The sequence below is a fragment of the Coregonus lavaretus genome (assembly GCF_964263955.1).
Source record: "Coregonus lavaretus genome assembly, chromosome: 28".
NCBI classification, from domain to species: Eukaryota; Metazoa; Chordata; class Actinopteri; order Salmoniformes; family Salmonidae; genus Coregonus; species Coregonus lavaretus.
The window spans coordinates 9,518,267-9,538,161 of record NC_140015.1 but is presented as its reverse complement, the minus strand read 5'-3'; the positions used below and the strand labels follow the sequence as shown (position 1 = coordinate 9,538,161).

Here is a 19,895-nt window from a genome sequence, read left to right as displayed (position 1 = left end):
AATACGTCTTACACACATACAAACACATCACACACAATCTGTTGACCTACGACCTACAAACGCACACACAAACGCACACTGCCAAACTTGCAGAGACCCTTAAGGTCAAATAGAAGAAGACAGATCTGCTGGTGTAGCACTGTTCAGCTGTGCACCGTCCAAAAACATCCTCCCTGCGCCTCAGAGCCCTGGCAACAGCAGCCTTGATGTACTGTGTGTGTGAGTGAAAGAGTGAAAGAGAGAAAGAGAGAAAGAGAGAAATTGTGAGATGAGAGGAATAGAAACATACAAGGAGAGAAGTCAAAAATTATTGAGAAAGCAAGCAGGGGACTTATAAAGGTGAAAGAAAGAACGGGATGGAGAGAAAAGGAAAGAAAAAAAGAGATTACATTAATAAATTATAATCATGACCTTCACTGGGACAATGGACAGAAAACAGGAATTTCCCCTCTTCTGCTCTTTCCTGCCCTGGTTATTTCTGTCCTTGACCTATGGGGATACACACCTATATACACACACACACTTAATACTCTTCAGAACAACTGACCAAGATTAAAACCAGCAGTACGTGTATGTGTATAGCCTACTTTAAGTAGTATCACGGTTGTATTCTAATGTAAAAGGAAATAAAAACATCCTTCTCTTTCTAAATCACAGAGCATGGGCAACAGAGGAGGTTTTGCCCTTTGAACCAAACCAAAACCTTCAGATAAACTGAATGAACAGACAGACTGTATTTATTAATGAAGAAGGTTAATTTAAGAGTAATATGCTAACAGTGTATTTCATTATGTCAAGGCAGTTCTGTAAAAAGCCATTTTGATTTCCACCACAATGTTTTTAAGTGCTTTTTAATTAACTAAATATCATCCCTGGCCACCGTTGGCTAGACCAACTAGCTCTTGGGGCTTGTGTGTGTGTGTGTGTGTGTGTGTGTGTGTGTGTGTGTGTGTGTGTGTGTGTGTGTGTGTGTGTGTGTGTGTGTGTGTGTGTGTGTGTGTGTGTGTGTGTGTGTGTGTGTGTGTGTGTGTGTGTGTGTGTGTGTGTGTGTGTGTGTGTGTGTGTGTGACGACATGAGACCCACCATGGCCATTTTGATTAATGATTTGGGGAAAACAGGCTGTGTGGCATCATAACAACAACAATTAAAAAAGCAATTTCCCAGAAGCCTTGTGTGTCCCCCAGCGACAGTGAGAGAGTGGTGGAGTTGTTTTTTAACTTCTCCAGAATAAACGGAGCGAGAGAGGGGGAGAGAGAGAGAGAGAGAGAGAGAGAGAGAGAGAGAGAGAGAGAGAGAGAAAGAGAGAGAGAGAGAGAGAGACTTTAGAGAGAGAGACTTTAGAGAGGAACAGAGGTTTGGAAAGAAGAAAAAGGGAAAAAGCATTAGGAGGAAAAGTTTTTTTTTTAATAGAGGGTTGATGGAATGATTGAGAAAATACAACATAGAGAGTTTAATGGTGTGGCTGAAAACGAGCAAAGAGATTAGGTGTCCTTGGAGAAAGAACATGAGAGATGGATAGAACGAGAGATAGGAAAAAGAGGCTGCGAGAAAAAGGCGTGTCCGTAGAGATGACAAATTTAAGAATGACAAGAAAAACGGCTTCTGTCAGAAATACCCTTGTGCTAAAGAGAATTGCCAGCTTGTCTTAGACAGTGGAGGTTTCTAAATGTTTCATATCGAGAACTCACATTCAGGTTTTTCCTCTTAAGGTGCCGCTGAGGTAAACATTGAACGGTAAACTCGAAAAAATGGCTCTCTGAATGTCACGCCCTGGCTCTAGGGACTCTTTTAAGTTGAGCCAGGGTGTGTAGAGTTTATGTTTTGTGCTCGTTGTGTCTAGTCTAGTGTTTGTATATCTATGTTGGCCAGAGTGGTTCTCAATCAGAGGCAACGAGTATCAGCTGTTGCTGGTTGTCTCTGATTGGGAACCATATTTAGTCAGGTGGTTTTTCCCACAGTGTTTGTGGGATCTTGTTCCGTGTTGGTTGGTGGTTTGCACCTGTGGACGTCACGTATCGATTTGTTGTTTTGTTTGTGTATCATTTAATAAATAAGTATGTTCACCTTCCACGCTGCGCCTTGGTCCTCTATATCCGACGATCGTGACACTGAAAGCCTGTTATGACAGTCCAAAAGTCAAAATCATTATGCTTCTGTTTTCATGTCACCCTGCCATTTTGTGACAGACAGACAGGCTGTATTGTCGCTAAGTGGGGGTGTGGATCGAGGCCCTCACTCAGTAGCATTGGCTCTATGGGAGATTGTGTGGTTGGTGTGGAAACTGGAGGTCTTTCATCTACATGTCAGTCACGTGAAACACTTCATTACGTTGTGAAGGGGGGGATGATGAAATGTATGAGCCGTTTTCCACGCCTGGAGAAAAGCAGTTACGCTTTGCTCATTTGTTTTGTTCTCCGTCTGCCTTCCAGTCAGTTTAAGCTCAGTTAAAGAGAGCGTATTTGTCATAATTTGTTAGCTATTTCCCATTCGGTATGGAGAAAATGTGGTTTATATATAGGCTAGCATATTGAGTTTTAGATATCTCGCTTCGAACAAAATTAGTATCAGATACACATTCATGGACAGTGGACATACACCACACACACACAAACACCCACACTCATATTGCGCTCCACACAACCACACATTCCAAGTAGCCTAGATCACTCACTCATGCAATTATCACTTTGTTTTATGTGCTGTTCAGTAAGTAGTTAGCAAGTAGATCTAAGCTATTTGGCAGAATGGCCAATTCAGACATTGATTAGCCCAGAGGAGAGCAAAAAAACTAGATTTCCCTCACAAAATTAGGGTCAATAATTGATTTAGCTCCTTCCAGCGAGTACTTTGCAGCTATTTACGTCAGCGACAAACACGCAGTAAAAGTTCTCTGTTGTCTCCTGGGGAATTTTTGTCACAAACAGCAGGGGTCAATGCTCTTTCCCATAATGCATTTGGATTATTTCTCTGCAACACCACCGACACCCTCCTTCCTCTGTCATACATCTCCACCATTGGCCTAATTATAGTCATGAATTAAGCATTGTTCGGCGAACGGAAAGGAGAAACCTTTTCAGGGAGAGACGCTCACCACTTCTTAAATGTCACCGTCTCTCATCCACCCCCCCTGCAGTAGTTGGGTCGGGCTGTACCGTAGGGACGGGAGATGGAGTCTGTCCCATTTACGCCACTCTCAGTCCTTATTGCCGTGCCTCACAAACTTAGTTTGATTTTATGGGGGGACACAAACTTAGTTCGATTTCGTGGGGACACTTAATATTATATCGACATTAATGTGACATTTTACATGGTTTTGAGTGTCTAGTTTAGTTGTGTCTCACTTACATGGAAGCACTGGACTCAATGAAACAAATAGACAGCCAAAAGGTGTTTTAATACCTTTTCAGTTGTTACCAAGCAGATCATATTCTAGTTGTGTATACAATGAGTTATTACAGTAGATGCTCCATTGTTTTACTTGAGTTATCCCGCAGGAATGGGGCGGCAGGTAGCTTAGTGGTTAAGAGCGTTGTGCCAGTAACTGAAAGGTCGCTGGTTCTAATCCCCGAGCCGACTAGGTGAAAAATCTGTCGATGTGCCCTTGAGCAAGGCACTTAACCCTAATTGCTCCTGTAAGTCGCTCTGGATAAGAGCGTCTGCTAAATGACTAAAAATAGGAATAAGGGCATTGTAATGTATAGTTGCTCTGGACGCATTTGTTTTCGTTTTACTTCATATTTATTAGCTCTCCATTTATGTCATTTAGCAGACACTCTAATCCAGAGCGATTTACAGTAGTAAGTGCATATAGTTTCATTTTTTATTCTTACTGGCCCCCCCAGGAAGAGTAGCTGATGCTTTTGCAGCGGCTAATGGGGATCCTAATGAATACCAACATACCAACCCACAACCCTGGCATTGCAAGCGCCATGCTCTACCAACTGAGCCACACAGGACCATGATTCATGGTCTAATGTTCTCGCCTTCTCTTTTTTCTTCTCTTCCAGAACGTTTTCTCCAAAGGCCAGTTTTGACACTGGACAGTGATGATGTCCATGCAAAGTAAGTAATTTGTTAAAGACTCATCCTTGATTAACCAAAGTTTGGAGCACGGTGTTGCTGTACCCTAGAAACACACTCGCAACCGTCCACTCAGTGTCCCTTCAGAGTGGCTGCGCATCAATATAGTGTCTGCAGAGGGAACTGACCACTGGGTCTCAGTCAATCAATCACACTATTTTTTATAGCCCGTTTTACATATCCACTCTGTCACAAGCTTAATCCAGGGTCTAGGATGGTGAAAAGTGATAATTAGACGCTATGTCACTCTTCCAACCTGTCCTCTCTCTCTCTCCCTCTCTCTTCTCTCTGTCTCTCTCTCTTCTCTCTCTCTCTCTTCTCTCTCTCTCTCTGCCTCTCCTCCCAGTGAACGAGGCAGAGGGCTCGGTGAAGGTGGCTGAGTGGCAGCAGACGTACTACGCCCATGACTCCGGCATCCAATCAGGCGCCACCACCGTGCGAGATGACGAGGGCACAGAGTACAACGCCAAGAAGTACGCCGTCACCACCACGTTGGTGGAAAACCCTACAGGTATAAGTTCTCTCTCTCTCTCTCTCTCTCTCTCTCTCTCTCATATTCCCACTTCCCACTCTCTTCCCTTCCCATATATATCTATCCACGTATCGATTGATCTCCACCCTCCTCCTCCCTCTCTCGTCCCTCTCTCATCCCTCTCTCCCACCAGAGGTGGAGGCCCAGTACACCCTGACGCGGGCCCAGCGGGTGAGAGCGGCCATGTTCCCAGAGACCCTGGTGGAGGGCGAGGCGGTGCTGTCCACTCAGACTGATGCCGGTCAGCAGACCAACGTCCAGCGGCTAGCTGAGCCCTCGCAGCTCCTCAAGACCGCTATCGTCCACCTCATTAACTACCAGGATGACGCCGAGCTGGCCACTCGCGCCGTTCCCGAGCTCACCAAGCTGCTGGCCGACGATGATGCGGTAACTAACCTCTAAGAGTTAAAAAACATTAACTTTGTTATAAATCCCATTTTCACAAAGCCCAGATTAACTTTGTTATAAATCCCATTTTCACAAAGCCCAGATGTTAACACATGAATGCATTAAACAACACTATTTCCAATGTGCTCCTATTAAAAACAATCTGAACCTTCAATCAATTATTCAGCCAGTAACTGTTGTAAGATAAAAGTGTGTACTGTGTGTATTTAATGTACAGTGCCTTCAGAAATTATTCACACTCCTTTACTTAAAATTGATTAAATAGCGATTTTTTTGTCACTGGCCTACACACAATACCCCATAATGTCAAAGTGGAATTATGTTTTTAGAAATGTTTACAAACTAATTAAAGAAATTAAAGCTAAAATGTCTTGAGTCAATAAGTATTCAACCCCTTTGTTATGGCAAGCCTAAATAAGTTGATGTCATCTGTTTGCACTCAAATAGCGAATGGAGGCCGTGTGTTTTCCCGCTGGACCGTTTTGTAGGCTACTTCGGTTTTATAGCAGAGCATGTGCTTAATATGAGCAGCTGAGAAATAAATATAAGAACACTTATTTCACTCCACACATCAAACACTGTTTGTGGAGTATGCTCTCGCTGCCCGACAGGTAATATTCCGCCCAAACTCTATATACCATGGGCTCTCAAACCTTGTACTTGCAGCTACTCAGTGCTTAATTTGGGAAACCAGGTGAAATCTGTTAGGGAACATCAATAGTAACATCTTATCGCAACAAAACATATTTCACTGAACTGTTGAGAGCCTGTCTGCACGCTCAAGAAAGGAATAAAGGAGAGCGAGGAGGAGATGGAAACGCATGGTGATGAGATATTCTGTATAGCTGAAGGTAATGTGACACTCAATTAATTATGAAAATCGTCCCTATTACTAGGCTATTCAAAATCAAAATCAAATACAAAATCACTAATTGTAGGCTAACTGTAAGCCGCCCTGCACAATCAATGAACCATCGCCTAGGGCTGGCTATGCATTCTCTCCCAGACTCATGGATAGACATTTTGGAGCGTAGCATAAGGTAACTAGTCCATCCAGTATGCATAATAATACAGTCCACACTCAAAGGTGATTACTCAAATGTGTAAAATTTTTGAGTAAAGGCTAGAACAATTATGTACCAAAGATATCTTAAATCAGTTTTATGTTTTTCTTCCATGTGTAATATGCAGTAGGCTATGTATTGTATAACGGCACAATCATAATTTTAATTCAGTTTTTTTTTTTTTTGGGGGGGGGGGCTTTGGCTCATAAGCCTTAGCATATGCATAAGCTCTAATATGCGTATGAGTGTTTTGAATGAATCATCACCTTAGAAAGACTGTCCATTTCAACATCCATAACAACCATGTTTTACACTGTTTCAACATGCTGTTGAACTTCTTCAAATCGACCATCACAGTGAGGTGAGTTTGAAAAGTATGATAGGCCTACTGTTGATGATAGGCCTGTGTTTGATATGATTTTCGAAGCATTTTCATTGATGTCAGAGTGGTTAGAGGGACAATAGAGCCCTGACTACCAGGCCATTAGGACCTGATGGTAGTTAGCAAATTGGGTACTACCAAGCATGTCCAGATTGCATATAAGGAGATTACTGTGACTCGAAGGTCACTTGGAATTTTACTGCAGTCATGACTCATGACTGCCTGTGTGGTGGTAATATGGTCACTGCAACAGCCCTAGTCCTTCCTAACTCAGTTGCCAGAGAGGAAGGAAACCGCTCAGGGATTTCACCATGAGGCCAACGGTGACTTTAAAACAGTTACAGAGTTTAATGACTGCGATAAGAGAAAACTGAGGATGGATCAACAACATTGTAGTTACTCCACGATACTAACATAATTGGCAAAGTGAAAAGAATATTCCAAAACATGCATCCTTCTTGCAACAAGGCACTAAAGTAATAATGCAGAAAATGTGTCAAAGCAATTAACTTTTTGTCCTCAATACAAAGTTTTGTGTTTGGGGCAAATCCAATACAACACATTACTGAGTACCAATCTCTATATTTTCACGCATAGTGGTGGCTGCATCATGTTATGGGTATGCTTGTAATTGTTACGGATTGGGGAGTTTTTCAGGATACAAAATAAATGGAATGGAGCTAAGCACAGGCAAAATCCTAGAGGAAAACCTGCCTTCCACCAGACACTGGGAGATGAATTCACAGTTCAGCAGGACAATAACCTAAAACACAAGGCCAAATCTACACTGGAGTTGCTTACCAAGAAGACAGTGAATGTTCCTGAGTGGCCGAGTTACAATTTTGACTTAAATCGACTTCTGTGGCAAGATCTGAAAATGGTTGTCTAGCAATGATCAACAACCAATTTGACAGAGCTTGAAGAATTTCGAAAAGAATAATGGGCAAATGTTGCACATTCCAGGTGTGGAAAGCTCTTAGAGACTTACCCAGAAAGACTCACAGTGCAAACATTTCTTAAAAACATGTTTTCACTTTGTCATTAAGGGCTATTGTGTGTAGATGGGTGAGAAAAATGTTTATATTTAATCAGTCTGTAATTCAGGCCATAACACAACAAAATGTGGAATAAGTCACTTTCTGAAGGCACTGTATCTCTTGTATTATAGAAGTACCATTATGTCCTTAATAGGGACATTGACTCTGTCACTGTTGTGTGCTGTCCCTCCTCACACTTGAGCACCATCCTGCTGACTAGCATTGATCCAGTTCCATGCTTGGCTAGCTCTCTGTGGCTGTGGCTGTGCTTGTCAAGGTCGTGACTAAGCCAGTTAGATTGGACACAGATTAGGACTGCCCCAGAAACAAATCCTCTATAGGTCTATATTGTCATTTAACATAATTTCAGCTGTCCTTAAAGGATTCAGTGTACAACATTGCTTGAGTTGAGGCCTATGTGTGCAGTTCTGATTATGATTGAAAGTCATGATGGACCCTGCTCTGTCTTCTACTCACAATTCAAACCCAAGACGTGGTCTGTTCCTAAATCTTGTTATCAATTACCATGTTCAATGTACCAATGAATTGCTGAAGTGCAACGTTTAAATTCAACTATACCTTAAAGCCATGACCCTAAAGAAATGTTCAGACCTAACAATGGGTCCCAACCCAATGCCACCATTTTGCATGGACAGAAACTCACAATTATGCAATGTCTCATTCCCAACAGGTGGTGGTCAACAAGGCGGCCATGATCGTGAACCAGCTGACGCGGAAAGAGGCGTCTCGCCGGGTGCTGATGCAGTCCCCCCAGATGGTGGCGGCGGTGGTGCGGGCCATGCAGAACACGGGAGACATGGAGACAGCCCGTTGTGCTGCCAGCGTCCTCCACAGCCTGTCCCACCAGAGAGAAGGCCTGCTCGCCATCTTCAAGTCTGGGGGCATCCCCGCCCTGGTCCGCATGCTCAGGTAGGAGAGGAGGGAGGGATTAGTGGGTGGATGGATGGATGTTGAGGTGTAGATGGGAGTGGATAGATGGAGGGAGGGAGGAATTTATCAACAGATGTTTGGATAGATTGTTGGTAAATGGTTTGATGTGAAGGAGTAGGTATGGATGGATGGGTGGATAGAAGTATCAGTAAATGTTTGGATGCTTTTATGGTTAAAGTGGGGAATGGACTGGTTGGGGTGAATAGGCATGGATTGATGGATGGATGGATGGATGGATAGAGTGATGGACTTATATTTTTATAGGCATTGTAGGTTGGTGGTTTGATGGGGAGTGAATTAGTGAAAGAAAGAGAAAAAGCAAGGGGGTGAAAGAGAGCAAAATAGATACTTGTAAGGTGGAATTCAGTGTTAGAAATGAAGTGATTTAGGTACGCACTGTTCTGGCCTGTCTCTGCATCTGCAGTTGTGTACGTGATGTGTGTGATCATTTGTGTGTGTGTGGTGTATGTGTGTGCGTGCGTGCGTGCGTGCAAGAATATGTGTGTGTGTGTGTGTGTGTGTGTGTGCGTGCGTACATGCTAATGTGTGTGTATCCCCACCACCATGTCCACTACTGCCTGCAGGCTAAGATATTAGCATATCACATTATTACACATCAGTAATGAGGTGTCATGCTGTGCTCATTTACTTGGCCAAACTAGTCTGCACATCATTTCAACCTGACCACCAGGCTCATTTTAACCTCACGATAAGTGGCAGCCATTTTTCATAGTAATTTCTCATAGAGGCAGAGAGTCTCTTTATCTCTGTTCACACAGTATAAACCCTGTATAACAGTCTAGAAGGCATCAAACAGAAACTAAATTAAGACATTTAATTAATTCAGAAAGAAAATTCAGATAAATACAAATGGAAAAACCTCCCTGTACAAGACTGTCAAATAGGGACTTAGATGCAGATTCATGATAGAGAAATATGTGCTTTTTAATTATACAAAGAGCAGCAAGGGCAAAATTTTAAAACAAATTAAAGCAAATGAAATTCAGAGGGAACTAATTGGGAAAAGAAAGTCATGCTAATTTCTCTCATACATCCCTCTCTTCCTCTCTCTTTTTCTCTACCTACTCTCCCTATTTCCCTCCCTCTCCCCTCCCTCCCCTCTTCCCTCCCCCTCCCTCAGTTCTCCCATGGAGTCAGTGCTGTTCTATGCCATCACCACCCTCCACAACCTGCTACTGCACCAGGAGGGAGCCAAGATGGCGGTGCGCCTGGCCGACGGCCTGCAGAGGATTGTGCCTCTGCTGAAGAAGAGCAACCCCAAGTTCCTGGCCATCACCACTGACTGCCTGCAGCTGCTCTCCTACGGAAACCAGGAGAGCAAGGTGTGTGGTGGGGGGAGGGTGGGTGGGGGTCTTTGGTGTGTATGCGTGCGGATAATACTTGAGCCATCATATTTGGCATAGTGGTATTGGCACAGACTACCTGCATCTTCACTGCAGCCAGGGGATAGTGTGTGTGTGTACTTGCAGTGTGTGTGTGTGTGTACTGTACTTGCAGGTCTGGATTATGCGTGATCCCTTTTAGTGCCACCTGCAGCTGCACTGCAGGGGAGCAAGGGTGTATATGCACGTGACGTGTGTGTGTACATGCACACACAGACACACACACACACACACTGTACATGTCCTTACCACTGGCTGCATGCAGCTGCATTGCTACAGCAAAACCCTGTATGGTGTCAGTAATGTACCCTGCATTACATCAGTAATATACTGAATATAAAGTGAATATAATTAAATCAAATACACATACTGCTATTATTATTCTAACAATCATATTTGAGATAATTCATAATGTAATGTCCAAACTCTGTAATGATATTTCATTGATTATGACAGTGTGTTTTCATTGTTATTCCTCTCAGCTTATCATCCTAGCCAACGGTGGCCCTGAGGGGCTGGTCTTCATCATGAGGAACTATAATTATGAGAAACTGCTGTGGACCACCAGCCGTGTGCTCAAAGTTCTCTCAGTGTGCCCTAGCAACAAGCCCGCCATAGTGGAAGCTGGTGAGTGTGTGTGTGTGTGTGTTTTGGGGGAGGATGTGTGTTATGTGTGTGTCCGTACATATGTGTATGTCTGTGCGTTTGTGTGTTGTCTGATCCTTTCCATAAAAGAGCCATTTAACCTTCCCTCTCTCATCCTTCCAGGGGGCATGCAGGCCATGGGACAGCACCTGACTGGCTCCAGCCAGCGCCTCACACAGAACTGCCTCTGGACCCTGAGGAACCTGTCTGATGCTGCCACCAAACAGGTAAGAGGTCAGGTAACCATAGAGTCCATTTTGAATCAGCAGAGACTGTACCATAGAGTAATACAGAGATAGTACAGAGTTTATAAAGACCAATGACTATATACAGTATATGAATGAACAAAGCCATCGATCACGTGACACTATGTATTCCCATGTGAAGACTCTATAGCGCATTGAAGCCAAATTAAGTTGGTTAAGATGGCGCCTCATGGAGACGTAACATGCGCAGTTTGAGCTACTCCAGGAAGTGACGTTGCAGGCTAGCTCAGTGCTGCCCCCTCTCATTGAGTAACTCAAGTTGAAGGCCGACAAGGGTACTGCAGGCTGCCATTCATTCGTAACTAAATTACCTTCTTCTTCTGTGTGTGATTTTAAGATAATCGGTTCAAGGACATACATCTGGTGTGTTAGAAAAGCAGTTATTAGTACCATGATTGTCTTCAAAACATTTAATTATTTATATAAAGATTGACCACGAAGATTTACATTTTTCCATTCACTATAATGGGAGATCCTGTTTTCTGCTAACAATGCTGCAGTCGGCCTTGAACTTCTGTGGCTTCAAAGACGCAGTCCTTCTCCCCTGATAAAGACAGTACCATCGAGTTCTACAGAGACACTAACATAGTTGGAGTTCTACAGTAAAAAAATGATGAACAAACAAAGGACAGACAAATAAATCATTCTCAATCCCCACCTCTCTTCCTACCTCCCCCTCTCTCTGTCTGTAGGATGGTCTGGACGGCCTGCTGCAGGTGTTAGTGGGACAGCTGGGTTCGGACGACGTCAACATGCTGACGTGCGCCACAGGGATCCTGTCCAACCTCACCTGCAACAACTCCCGCAACAAGGCCCTGGTAACGCAGTGCGGCGGCGTTGAGGCGCTCATCCACGCCGTGCTGCGGGCTGGAGAAAAGGAGGACGTGGCCGAGCCCGCCGTCTGTGCCCTGCGCCACCTGACGTCACGCCACCAGGACGCCGAGCTGGCCCAGAATGCTGTACGGCTGCATTATGGTATTCCTGCCATCGTCAAACTGCTGGGGCAGCCCCACTACTGGCCTGTGGTGAAGGTGAGGGGGGAGATAGTTGGTTGAGGAGGGTATGGGAGTGGGGAAGAGGTGAGAAAAAGGTATACTGTGCTTGTTTTGTCTGGCTCGTTGTTTTGTCTGGCTGGTAGCTCCATTACTGAACTGTGGTTAAGTTAAAGGTGAGGGGTGAAGGATCAAAGAGTGAAGTTTGCAGGCTGGTTGTGATTGTTTTGTCTGACCAGTTAATCTTTTGTTTATTGTTTTGTCTGGCTTGAGTGTTTGGTTGTTTTGTTTGGCTGGCTGCTTTGTCTGTGTGATTGTTTTGTTTACCTAAATAACTGGTTGTGGTACATCCATGTATCTATGTGTCTATATCCAGCAGCTGCAGTCAGTCTTTAATGATTCCTCGTTTAACGGGTGCTTGAGTGAGGTTAAAATCATTACATACAGCCACCACTCATTGTCCCCTTCTTTGCAATGTATGATGCACTGTACATATTAATACATTATCTTTGAGGCTTTAATTGGAAACAAAATGGCTATACTATTTAGGGCTCTATTCAATCCGCATCGCAGAAGTTCAGCTTTACACCGTGATTTAAATTTAAAGGCAATGTTCATGCTTTAGTGGAGTCTTTATTCATAGTAAACACTGCATATGTCGGCTCAATCCGAAATTACCTTAACATTTCTATTTTGCGGAATCTGTAAAGCTTCAGCGTTTCAGATTGAATAGAGCCCTTCATTTAGATGGAACTGTTGTTTGAAAATGGTAGTACTTTAATGAAAGCAGGTCAGTGGGGATGTTTTGTAGAGAGTGAGGCCTGCATAGAAGTTGTTCAATATGCCAGATGTAGTGCAGGCAGGGTACTATGCTGTACCCCGAGGCAGGGCACAGGACGTGCCTCCCATAATCCTGCTGGGTTGCTCTGGAGACCATTCGGCTGCCTCGGACAACACCCGCTGGCTCCCACTGTCCCCTCTCTGGCTTTTTGTTTTTGTTTTGGAGAAAACGACGGCGGGATGGAGGGAGGGAGGGAGGGAGGGAGGGAGAGAGAGAGAGAGAGAGAAAATACACAAAGATTGAGTAAGATAGAAATGGCTAATTTGGGTGAGAGAAAGAGAGCGAGAGAGAGAGAGAGAAAGGGCTGCTCACAGGCAGTAAGTGTAGCATGCATCACACAACAACGTCACTGTGGAACAATGATAACATCGTCTGGGATTTGCAAGGCCTTCGCTGTCATTCTTTAGCAATGAAAACAAGATTGGTTGGATTTTTCTCTGAATCCAGTGGCTACCTTATGAATTTATATCAATGTGTTATTGTTGTCTGTTTCATCAGGGAATAGTGCACACCCATCTTTGACAGCAGATGGATTTAAAGATAGCGAGAGAGTTAAATGCTCAACTTGCCAGAATAACCACTCTCACAACGAAATAAATCATGCTAAAATGTCAGCCTAGTATGAGGGTAAACCAATGTCTAACACTATGCTATGGATATACAGTAGATATAGTAAGATGATAGTAGACATAATAGTAATATCAATAGTAATACAGTATAGCTATAGTTGGATACTAGTAATAGTAATATCAAAGGTACCACCTACCAATGAATGTAATATTTGCTTTATGAGTGGTAGTTTTCCTCTCTTATGATCTAAACAGTCAACTAGCATGATAAGGAAGGTTAGGTTCCCCTCCCCCTCCAACCCCGTGCTTCAGTCTCTGATCGGTTTTGAGATGCTCTTCTGATTCGCTCCCAGCAAGCAGCATCCGTGAAGCACACTTGAGTTCATGCCAATCGGAACAGAACACTTCAATGGTCGAGGGTATGTGTGTGTCCTGCTGTCCTGCTCTGTCATTCCCATGGGCACTGGTCCACAAGAATGACCGTTTATTTTTACCCCGATGTGCACTAGCCTCTCTGTGTGTCGTGTTTGTGTCCCAATAGTCCATCGGTGTTCTTTCCTTGTGTCATTTCCTTCTATTCTGATCTAAAAGTATTTGATGAGTGAGTGAAAGCAGTATGGTAGGCACCTATCTAGTCTTTTCACATGTCATTGGTCTAAAACAACAGACTAAAGTAATCCATTTAAGAGTATTTGTACCCACTCTGTGTGTGCACGTAGGACTATGCATGTGCACTTGGCAAGTGGCCATGTGTGTCTTCATGACTCCAGTGACGGTAGCAGCAGGTAAACATTGACATGTCTCATCCTCACTAACTGACAGAAAGGTGTTGTGGTGTTCTAAGGCCTATTTGCAGCCAGCTATCCATGTATTGGCATCTTGTTGCTGATTACTTGACCATGTATACATTACTTCCCATTTGGGGGATATTAGGCTTTGAGTTTATTAGCTCTGATGGAACTAAATACTAGTCACACACAAAGAACATGAATGAAACACACACACATTGCTCTCTCCCTCACACACACTGCTCTCTCCCTCACACACTGCTCTCTCCCTCACACACACACACACACTGTTCTCTCCCTCACACACACACACACTGCTCTCTCCCTCACATACACACACTGCTCTCTCCCTCACACACACACACTGCTCTCTCCCTCACACACCTCTCTCTCTGCCTCCTTCTGCTCTATGTCAGCCAGAAGGTCTCTCTGCACCAAGCTGTGTCTAATCACTCATTTACGCCTTCTGAATTTAAATCTCCTACTGTGGCAGAGTGTGTGTGTTTGTCTATCCAAACTCATATGGATAAGCAACGAGAGCCATATAAATATTTACCTGGGAATGCTGGAATGCACACGTGTGTATGTCCATCTGTGACTCCGTACACATACATGTCCGTGCACAAGCGGGATTTAATAATTAATTTACAGGCTGAATTAGCCAACCTTTCCGCCCTCTCTCTCTCCGTGTGGTACGGAGACAGACGCTACGGGCCATGCCTGAATTTTCCTCCTGATCTGCACTCCGCTCTGACAGACAGCAGGGGATGTGTGTGTGTGTGTGTGTGTGTGTGTGTGTGTGTGTGTGTGTGTGTGTGTGTGTGTGTGTGTGTGTGTGTGTGTGTGTGTGTGTGTGTGTGTGTGTGTGTGTGTGTGTGTGTGTGTGTGTGTGTGTGTGTGTGTGTGTGTGTGTGTGTGTGTGTGTGTGTGCGCGCATGTGTGTGGAGGATTAGGCAACCAGATCTCCATCACAGCACACGCCAGGACGATTCTCAATCCAGCCGGAGCTCTTTTAATAAAGGGGAGATTGTAATTTAATGATGTGAAATGAATGATGAGGTTTTTAAAGGGGACTTTATATAAGATGTTATTGGCCCATGTTGTGGCTAGGGGTCGGGGTATGGGAAATGGGAGGAAACATCAGAGGACAGGGCAGGGTTATGGTGAGCCAGACCATCATTTCAGGAGGTGGCAGCTCACGTTCTGTTAAATGTGATTGCAGTTACATTGCCGCAGCTTGCATCACTTGCACAGTCGCACATATAGGTGTATACCTTAGGGTACGTATGCGTTCTTTCACATGAGCTCCACACTGCAGTGCCAAGTCCTTAATAGATGTGTACTGTATGCTTTCAGACATGCACTCTCATAATCATGCAGTATATCATGTATTTGTGCACTGGGTATTGTAGCAGTAACAGATATTACATTGGTGCTTTTTCCATACAGCTACGTTCAACCCGCCCCCTCTCTTTCCCATAGGCCACGGTTGGTCTGATCCGTAACCTGGCGCTGTGCCCAGTCAATCAGGCCCCACTGAGGGATGCTGGAGCCATCCCCCGATTGGTCAACCTGCTGCTGAATGCTCACCAGGACACCCAGAGACACGCCTCCAGTTCTCAGCAGACGTACCAGGTCAGTCACGACACCATTCAACACAAAAGTCTCACTATCACAGGAATGACACTGTCATCATCCATAATGATAGAAGTTATGTCACCTTCATCAGTGGTGTAAAGTACTTAAGTAAAAATACTTTAAAGTACTACTTAAGTTTTTTTTTCGGGTATCTGTAGTTTACTTTACTATTTATATTTTTGACAATTTTTACTTCACTACATTCCTAAAGAATATAATGTACTTTTTACTCCACACATTTTCCCTGACACCCAAAAGTACTCGTTACATTTTGAATGCTTAGCAGGACAGGAAAATTGTCAAATTCACGCACTTATCAAGAGAACATCCCTGGTCGTCCCTACTGCCTCTGATCTGTGTCACGATCGTTGAACTGAGTAGACCAAGGCGCAGCGTGATGAACGAACATACTTCTTTTATTTAATGAATGCACGAACAACAAAACAACAAACTATAACGTGACGTCTTATGTTAAACACAACAAACACGGAACACACCAAAAGGAACAAGATCCCACAAACACTAAGGGAAAACAGACTGTTTAAATATGGCTCCCAATCAGAGACAACCAGCAACAGCTGACACTCGTTGCCTCTGATTGGGAAACACTCTGGCCAACATAGAAATACAAGAACTAGACTGTAAACATAGAACAAAACACATAGAAACTACACACCCTGGCTCAACATATAGAGTCCCCAGGGCCAGGGTGTGACAGTACCCCCCCCCAAAGGCGCGGACTGCGACCGCGCCTCCACATAAACCAAACAGGGGAGGGCTGGGTGGGCATTCCTCCTCGGAGGCGGTTCCGGCTCCGGGCTTGCCCACCACCTACCAATAATCCCCCCGTAGCGCCCCTGGTCCGGTCTGGCCCCGCTGGCTGGAGCTGGACTGGACATCGTAGGAGCGGATTGCTTCAGCTCCGGTGTGGAGCAGCTGACCGGTACCTGACCAGGCACCGGTGACCCAGGCACGGGTTGTGCCGGACTGACAACGCACACCCCTGGCTTGGTGCGTGGAGCAGAAACGGGCCGGACCGGGCTGACGATGCGCACCCCTGGCTTGGTGCGTGGAGCAGCAACGGGCCGGACCGGGCTGACGATGCGCACCCCTGGCTTGGTGCGTGGAGCAGGAACGGGCCGGACCGGGCTGACGATGCGCACCCCTGGCTTGGTGCGTGGAGCAGCTACGGGCCGGACCGGGCTGACGATGCGCACCCCTGGCTTGGTGCGTGGAGCCGGAACGGGCCGTACCGGGCTGACGATGCGCACCCCTGGCTTGGTGCGTGGAGCAGGAACGGGCCGGACCGGACTGACGACTCGCACCCCTGGCTTGGTGCGTGGAGCAGGAACGGGCCGGACCGGGCTGGCGACTCGCACCCCTGGCTTGGTGCGTGGAGCAGGAACGGGCCGGACCGGGCTGACGACGCACACCCCTGGCTTGGTGCGTGGAGCAGGAACGGGCCGGACCGGGCTGACGACGCACACCCCTGGCTTGGTGCGTGGAGCAGGAACGGGCCGGACCGGGCTGACGATGCGCACCCCTGGCTTGGTGCGAGTGGCAGGAACAGGCAGGGCCGGGCTGGCGACGCGCACCGTAGGCTTGGTGCGAGTGGCAGGAACAGGCCGGGCCGGGCTGGCGACGTGCACTGTAGGCTTGGTGCGAGTGGCAGGAACAGGCCGGGCCGGGCTGGCGACGCGCACCGTAGGCTTGGTGCGAGTGGCAGGAACAGGCCGGGCCGGGCTGGCGACGCGCACCGTAGGCTTGGTGCGAGTGGCAGGAACAGGCCGGGCCGGGCTGGCGACGCGCACCGTAGGCTTGGTGCGAGTGGCAGGAACAGGCCGGGCCGGGCTAGCGACGCGCACCGTAGGCTTGGTGCGAGTGGCAGGAACAGGCCGGGCTGGCGCCGCGCACCATTAGCTTGGTGCGGGGAGCAGGAACAGGCCGGGCTGGGCTGGCGACGCGCACCGTAGGCTTGGTGCGAGGAGCAGGAACAGGCCGAGCCGGGCTGACGACGCGCACCGTAGGCTTGGTGCGAGGAGCAGGAACGGGCCGGACCGGACTGGTAACACACCCCAGTACCTCTCGCCGTGCCTCTACACCTTCCTTTCCCTCTTTGACCAGTGGCCCCCGTAACCTGGCGGCCTCCTCTGCCAACCTCCCAATTCGCCCTGTGGCAGCCTCCTGCTGCCCAGTCGCCCATGCCGTGTGCCCCCCCCTAAAAAAATGTTGGGGTTGCCTCTCGTCCGTCCGACGACGACACTGTTGACGCCGTTGCTCCTCTCTCACCAGGGCCTTAATCTTAGCCCATGGCCCTTTTCCCCCGAGCATGTCCTCCCAGGACCACACTTTGCCCACCTGGGCCATCGCCAACCTCTCCAGCTCCTTTCCCGGCGCTTCCTCCCATGTCCAGGCTGCCTGCTCCTGGACACGCTTCTTGGTCCTGGTATGGTGGGATCTTCTGTCACGATCGTTGAACTGAGTAGACCAAGGCGCAGCGTGATGAACGAACATACTTCTTTTATTTAATGAATGCACGAACAACAAAACAACAAACGATAACGTGACGTCCTATGTTAAACACAACAAACACGGAACACACCAAAAGGAACAAGATCCCACAAACACTAAGGGAAAACAGACTGTTTAAATATGGCTCCCAATCAGAGACAACCAGCAACAGCTGACACTCGTTGCCTCTGATTGGGAACCACTCTGGCCAACATAGAAATACAAGAACTAGACTGTGAACATAGAACAAAACACATAGAAACTACACACCCTGGCTCAACATATAGAGTCCCCAGGGCCAGGGTGTGACAATCTGGCGGACTCACTAAACACAAATGCTTTGTTTGTAAATTATGTCTGAGTGTTGGAGTGTGCCACTGGCTATCCATAAATTAAACAAAGAAGAAAATCGTGCGATCTGGTTTGCTTAATATAAGGAATGTGAAATGACTTATACTTTTACTTTTGATACTTAAGTATAATTGAGCAATTCCATTTACTTTTGATACTTAAGTATATTTAAAACCAAATACTTTTTGACTTTTACTCAAGTTGTATTTTACTGGGTGACTTTCACTTTTACTTGAGTCATTTTCCATGAAGGTATCTTTACTTTTACTCAAGTATGAAAATGTACTTTTTCTACCACTGACCTTCATCACAAATATGCAAGTCACTCACAGTTACAACACTTATACAGAGTGAGTCGCCTCCTTTGCAACTCACATACCACAGATTAATCCACTCCATTACATGCTAGCCATATCACACAATCACCTCAGCCAAATTGTACAGAATTCAAATACACTGAAGCACTCAAAGCAACATTCTTTCAACACACTGCACATCAAATCACAAAAATTCCATTCTCTGTGGAAACAGTTCCTCACACTGTAAAACGAGTAGGTTGTATTTCAGACAGTAAAGGGGTGCAATGTGCCACTCAGGGTCCCAGCAGGATAGTCCAGTTGTCACCACCATGCCCCAGCTCCAGCACACGCCCCATCCCAGACCTCTCCAACCCAATGTAGGCCAGTTGGCCTATAGGGAGACCCAGTGACAGAGATCCATTTCAGTCCATTTTATGGGGTTTTGAAGCCATTGGGAACTTGCCCAAACGTGATTTGGGATACAGTGCTCTCTGAGTGTCAAATTGAATGGCGCCCAGCTGTTGTATTGCAGAATGTTACCAAGTGATCAAAACAAACCCATACATCAATGTATCATCCCACAGAGGATTTCACAAAGTCACACGCACTCCACACACACACTTCCTAACTCTCTTCCCCACTCCTCCCAGGATGGTGTTCGTATGGAGGAGATAGTGGAGGGCTGTACAGGAGCCCTGCACATCCTGGCCAGAGACCCCATCAACAGGGGAGAGATCGCCAGCATGCAGACCATTCCACTCTTTGTACAGGTTAATGTCTAATACACCAAACTCTCAGTTGGAGCTGTATGCACTTGTGTGAGAGAGAGAAAGTGGAAAAGAGAGTGAAAAAAAGTGAGTGTGTGTTACTTGTGAGTTTTGGTGTATTTTAGCAGATGTGTGTGTAACTCTGAGCTCTCCCTCTCTCCATCTGTCCGTAGTTGTTGTACTCGTACGTGGAGAACGTGAAGCGTGTGTCTGCGGGGGTGCTGTGTGAGCTGGCCCTGGACAAGCAGTCTGCGGAGATGATCGACGCAGAGGGAGCCTCTGCCCCACTCATGGAGCTGCTGCACTCCAGCAACGAGGGCATCGGTCAGTCTCTTCATAAACAGAAGCTTATGCTTTAGTGGATTTTATA

General features: G+C 46.1%; 1 protein-coding gene across 1 annotated transcript in view; it reads left to right on the top strand.

Moving 5' to 3' along the window:
- Positions 1-19,895, top strand: part of LOC311104487 (junction plakoglobin-like) — a 67,685-nt gene that overhangs the window by 42,026 nt on the left and 5,764 nt on the right. Inside the window, exons 2-12 of the mRNA XM_084146338.1 lie at positions 4,009-4,063; positions 4,428-4,592; positions 4,747-5,000; positions 8,196-8,434; positions 9,597-9,798; positions 10,341-10,485; positions 10,627-10,730; positions 11,462-11,800; positions 15,442-15,594; positions 19,409-19,528; positions 19,699-19,849. Coding sequence (XP_084002464.1) covers positions 4,048-4,063; positions 4,428-4,592; positions 4,747-5,000; positions 8,196-8,434; positions 9,597-9,798; positions 10,341-10,485; positions 10,627-10,730; positions 11,462-11,800; positions 15,442-15,594; positions 19,409-19,528; positions 19,699-19,849 — 1,888 coding nt within the window. The 5' untranslated portion in view covers positions 4,009-4,047. The remainder of the gene's footprint in view (positions 1-4,008; positions 4,064-4,427; positions 4,593-4,746; positions 5,001-8,195; positions 8,435-9,596; positions 9,799-10,340; positions 10,486-10,626; positions 10,731-11,461; positions 11,801-15,441; positions 15,595-19,408; positions 19,529-19,698; positions 19,850-19,895) is intronic.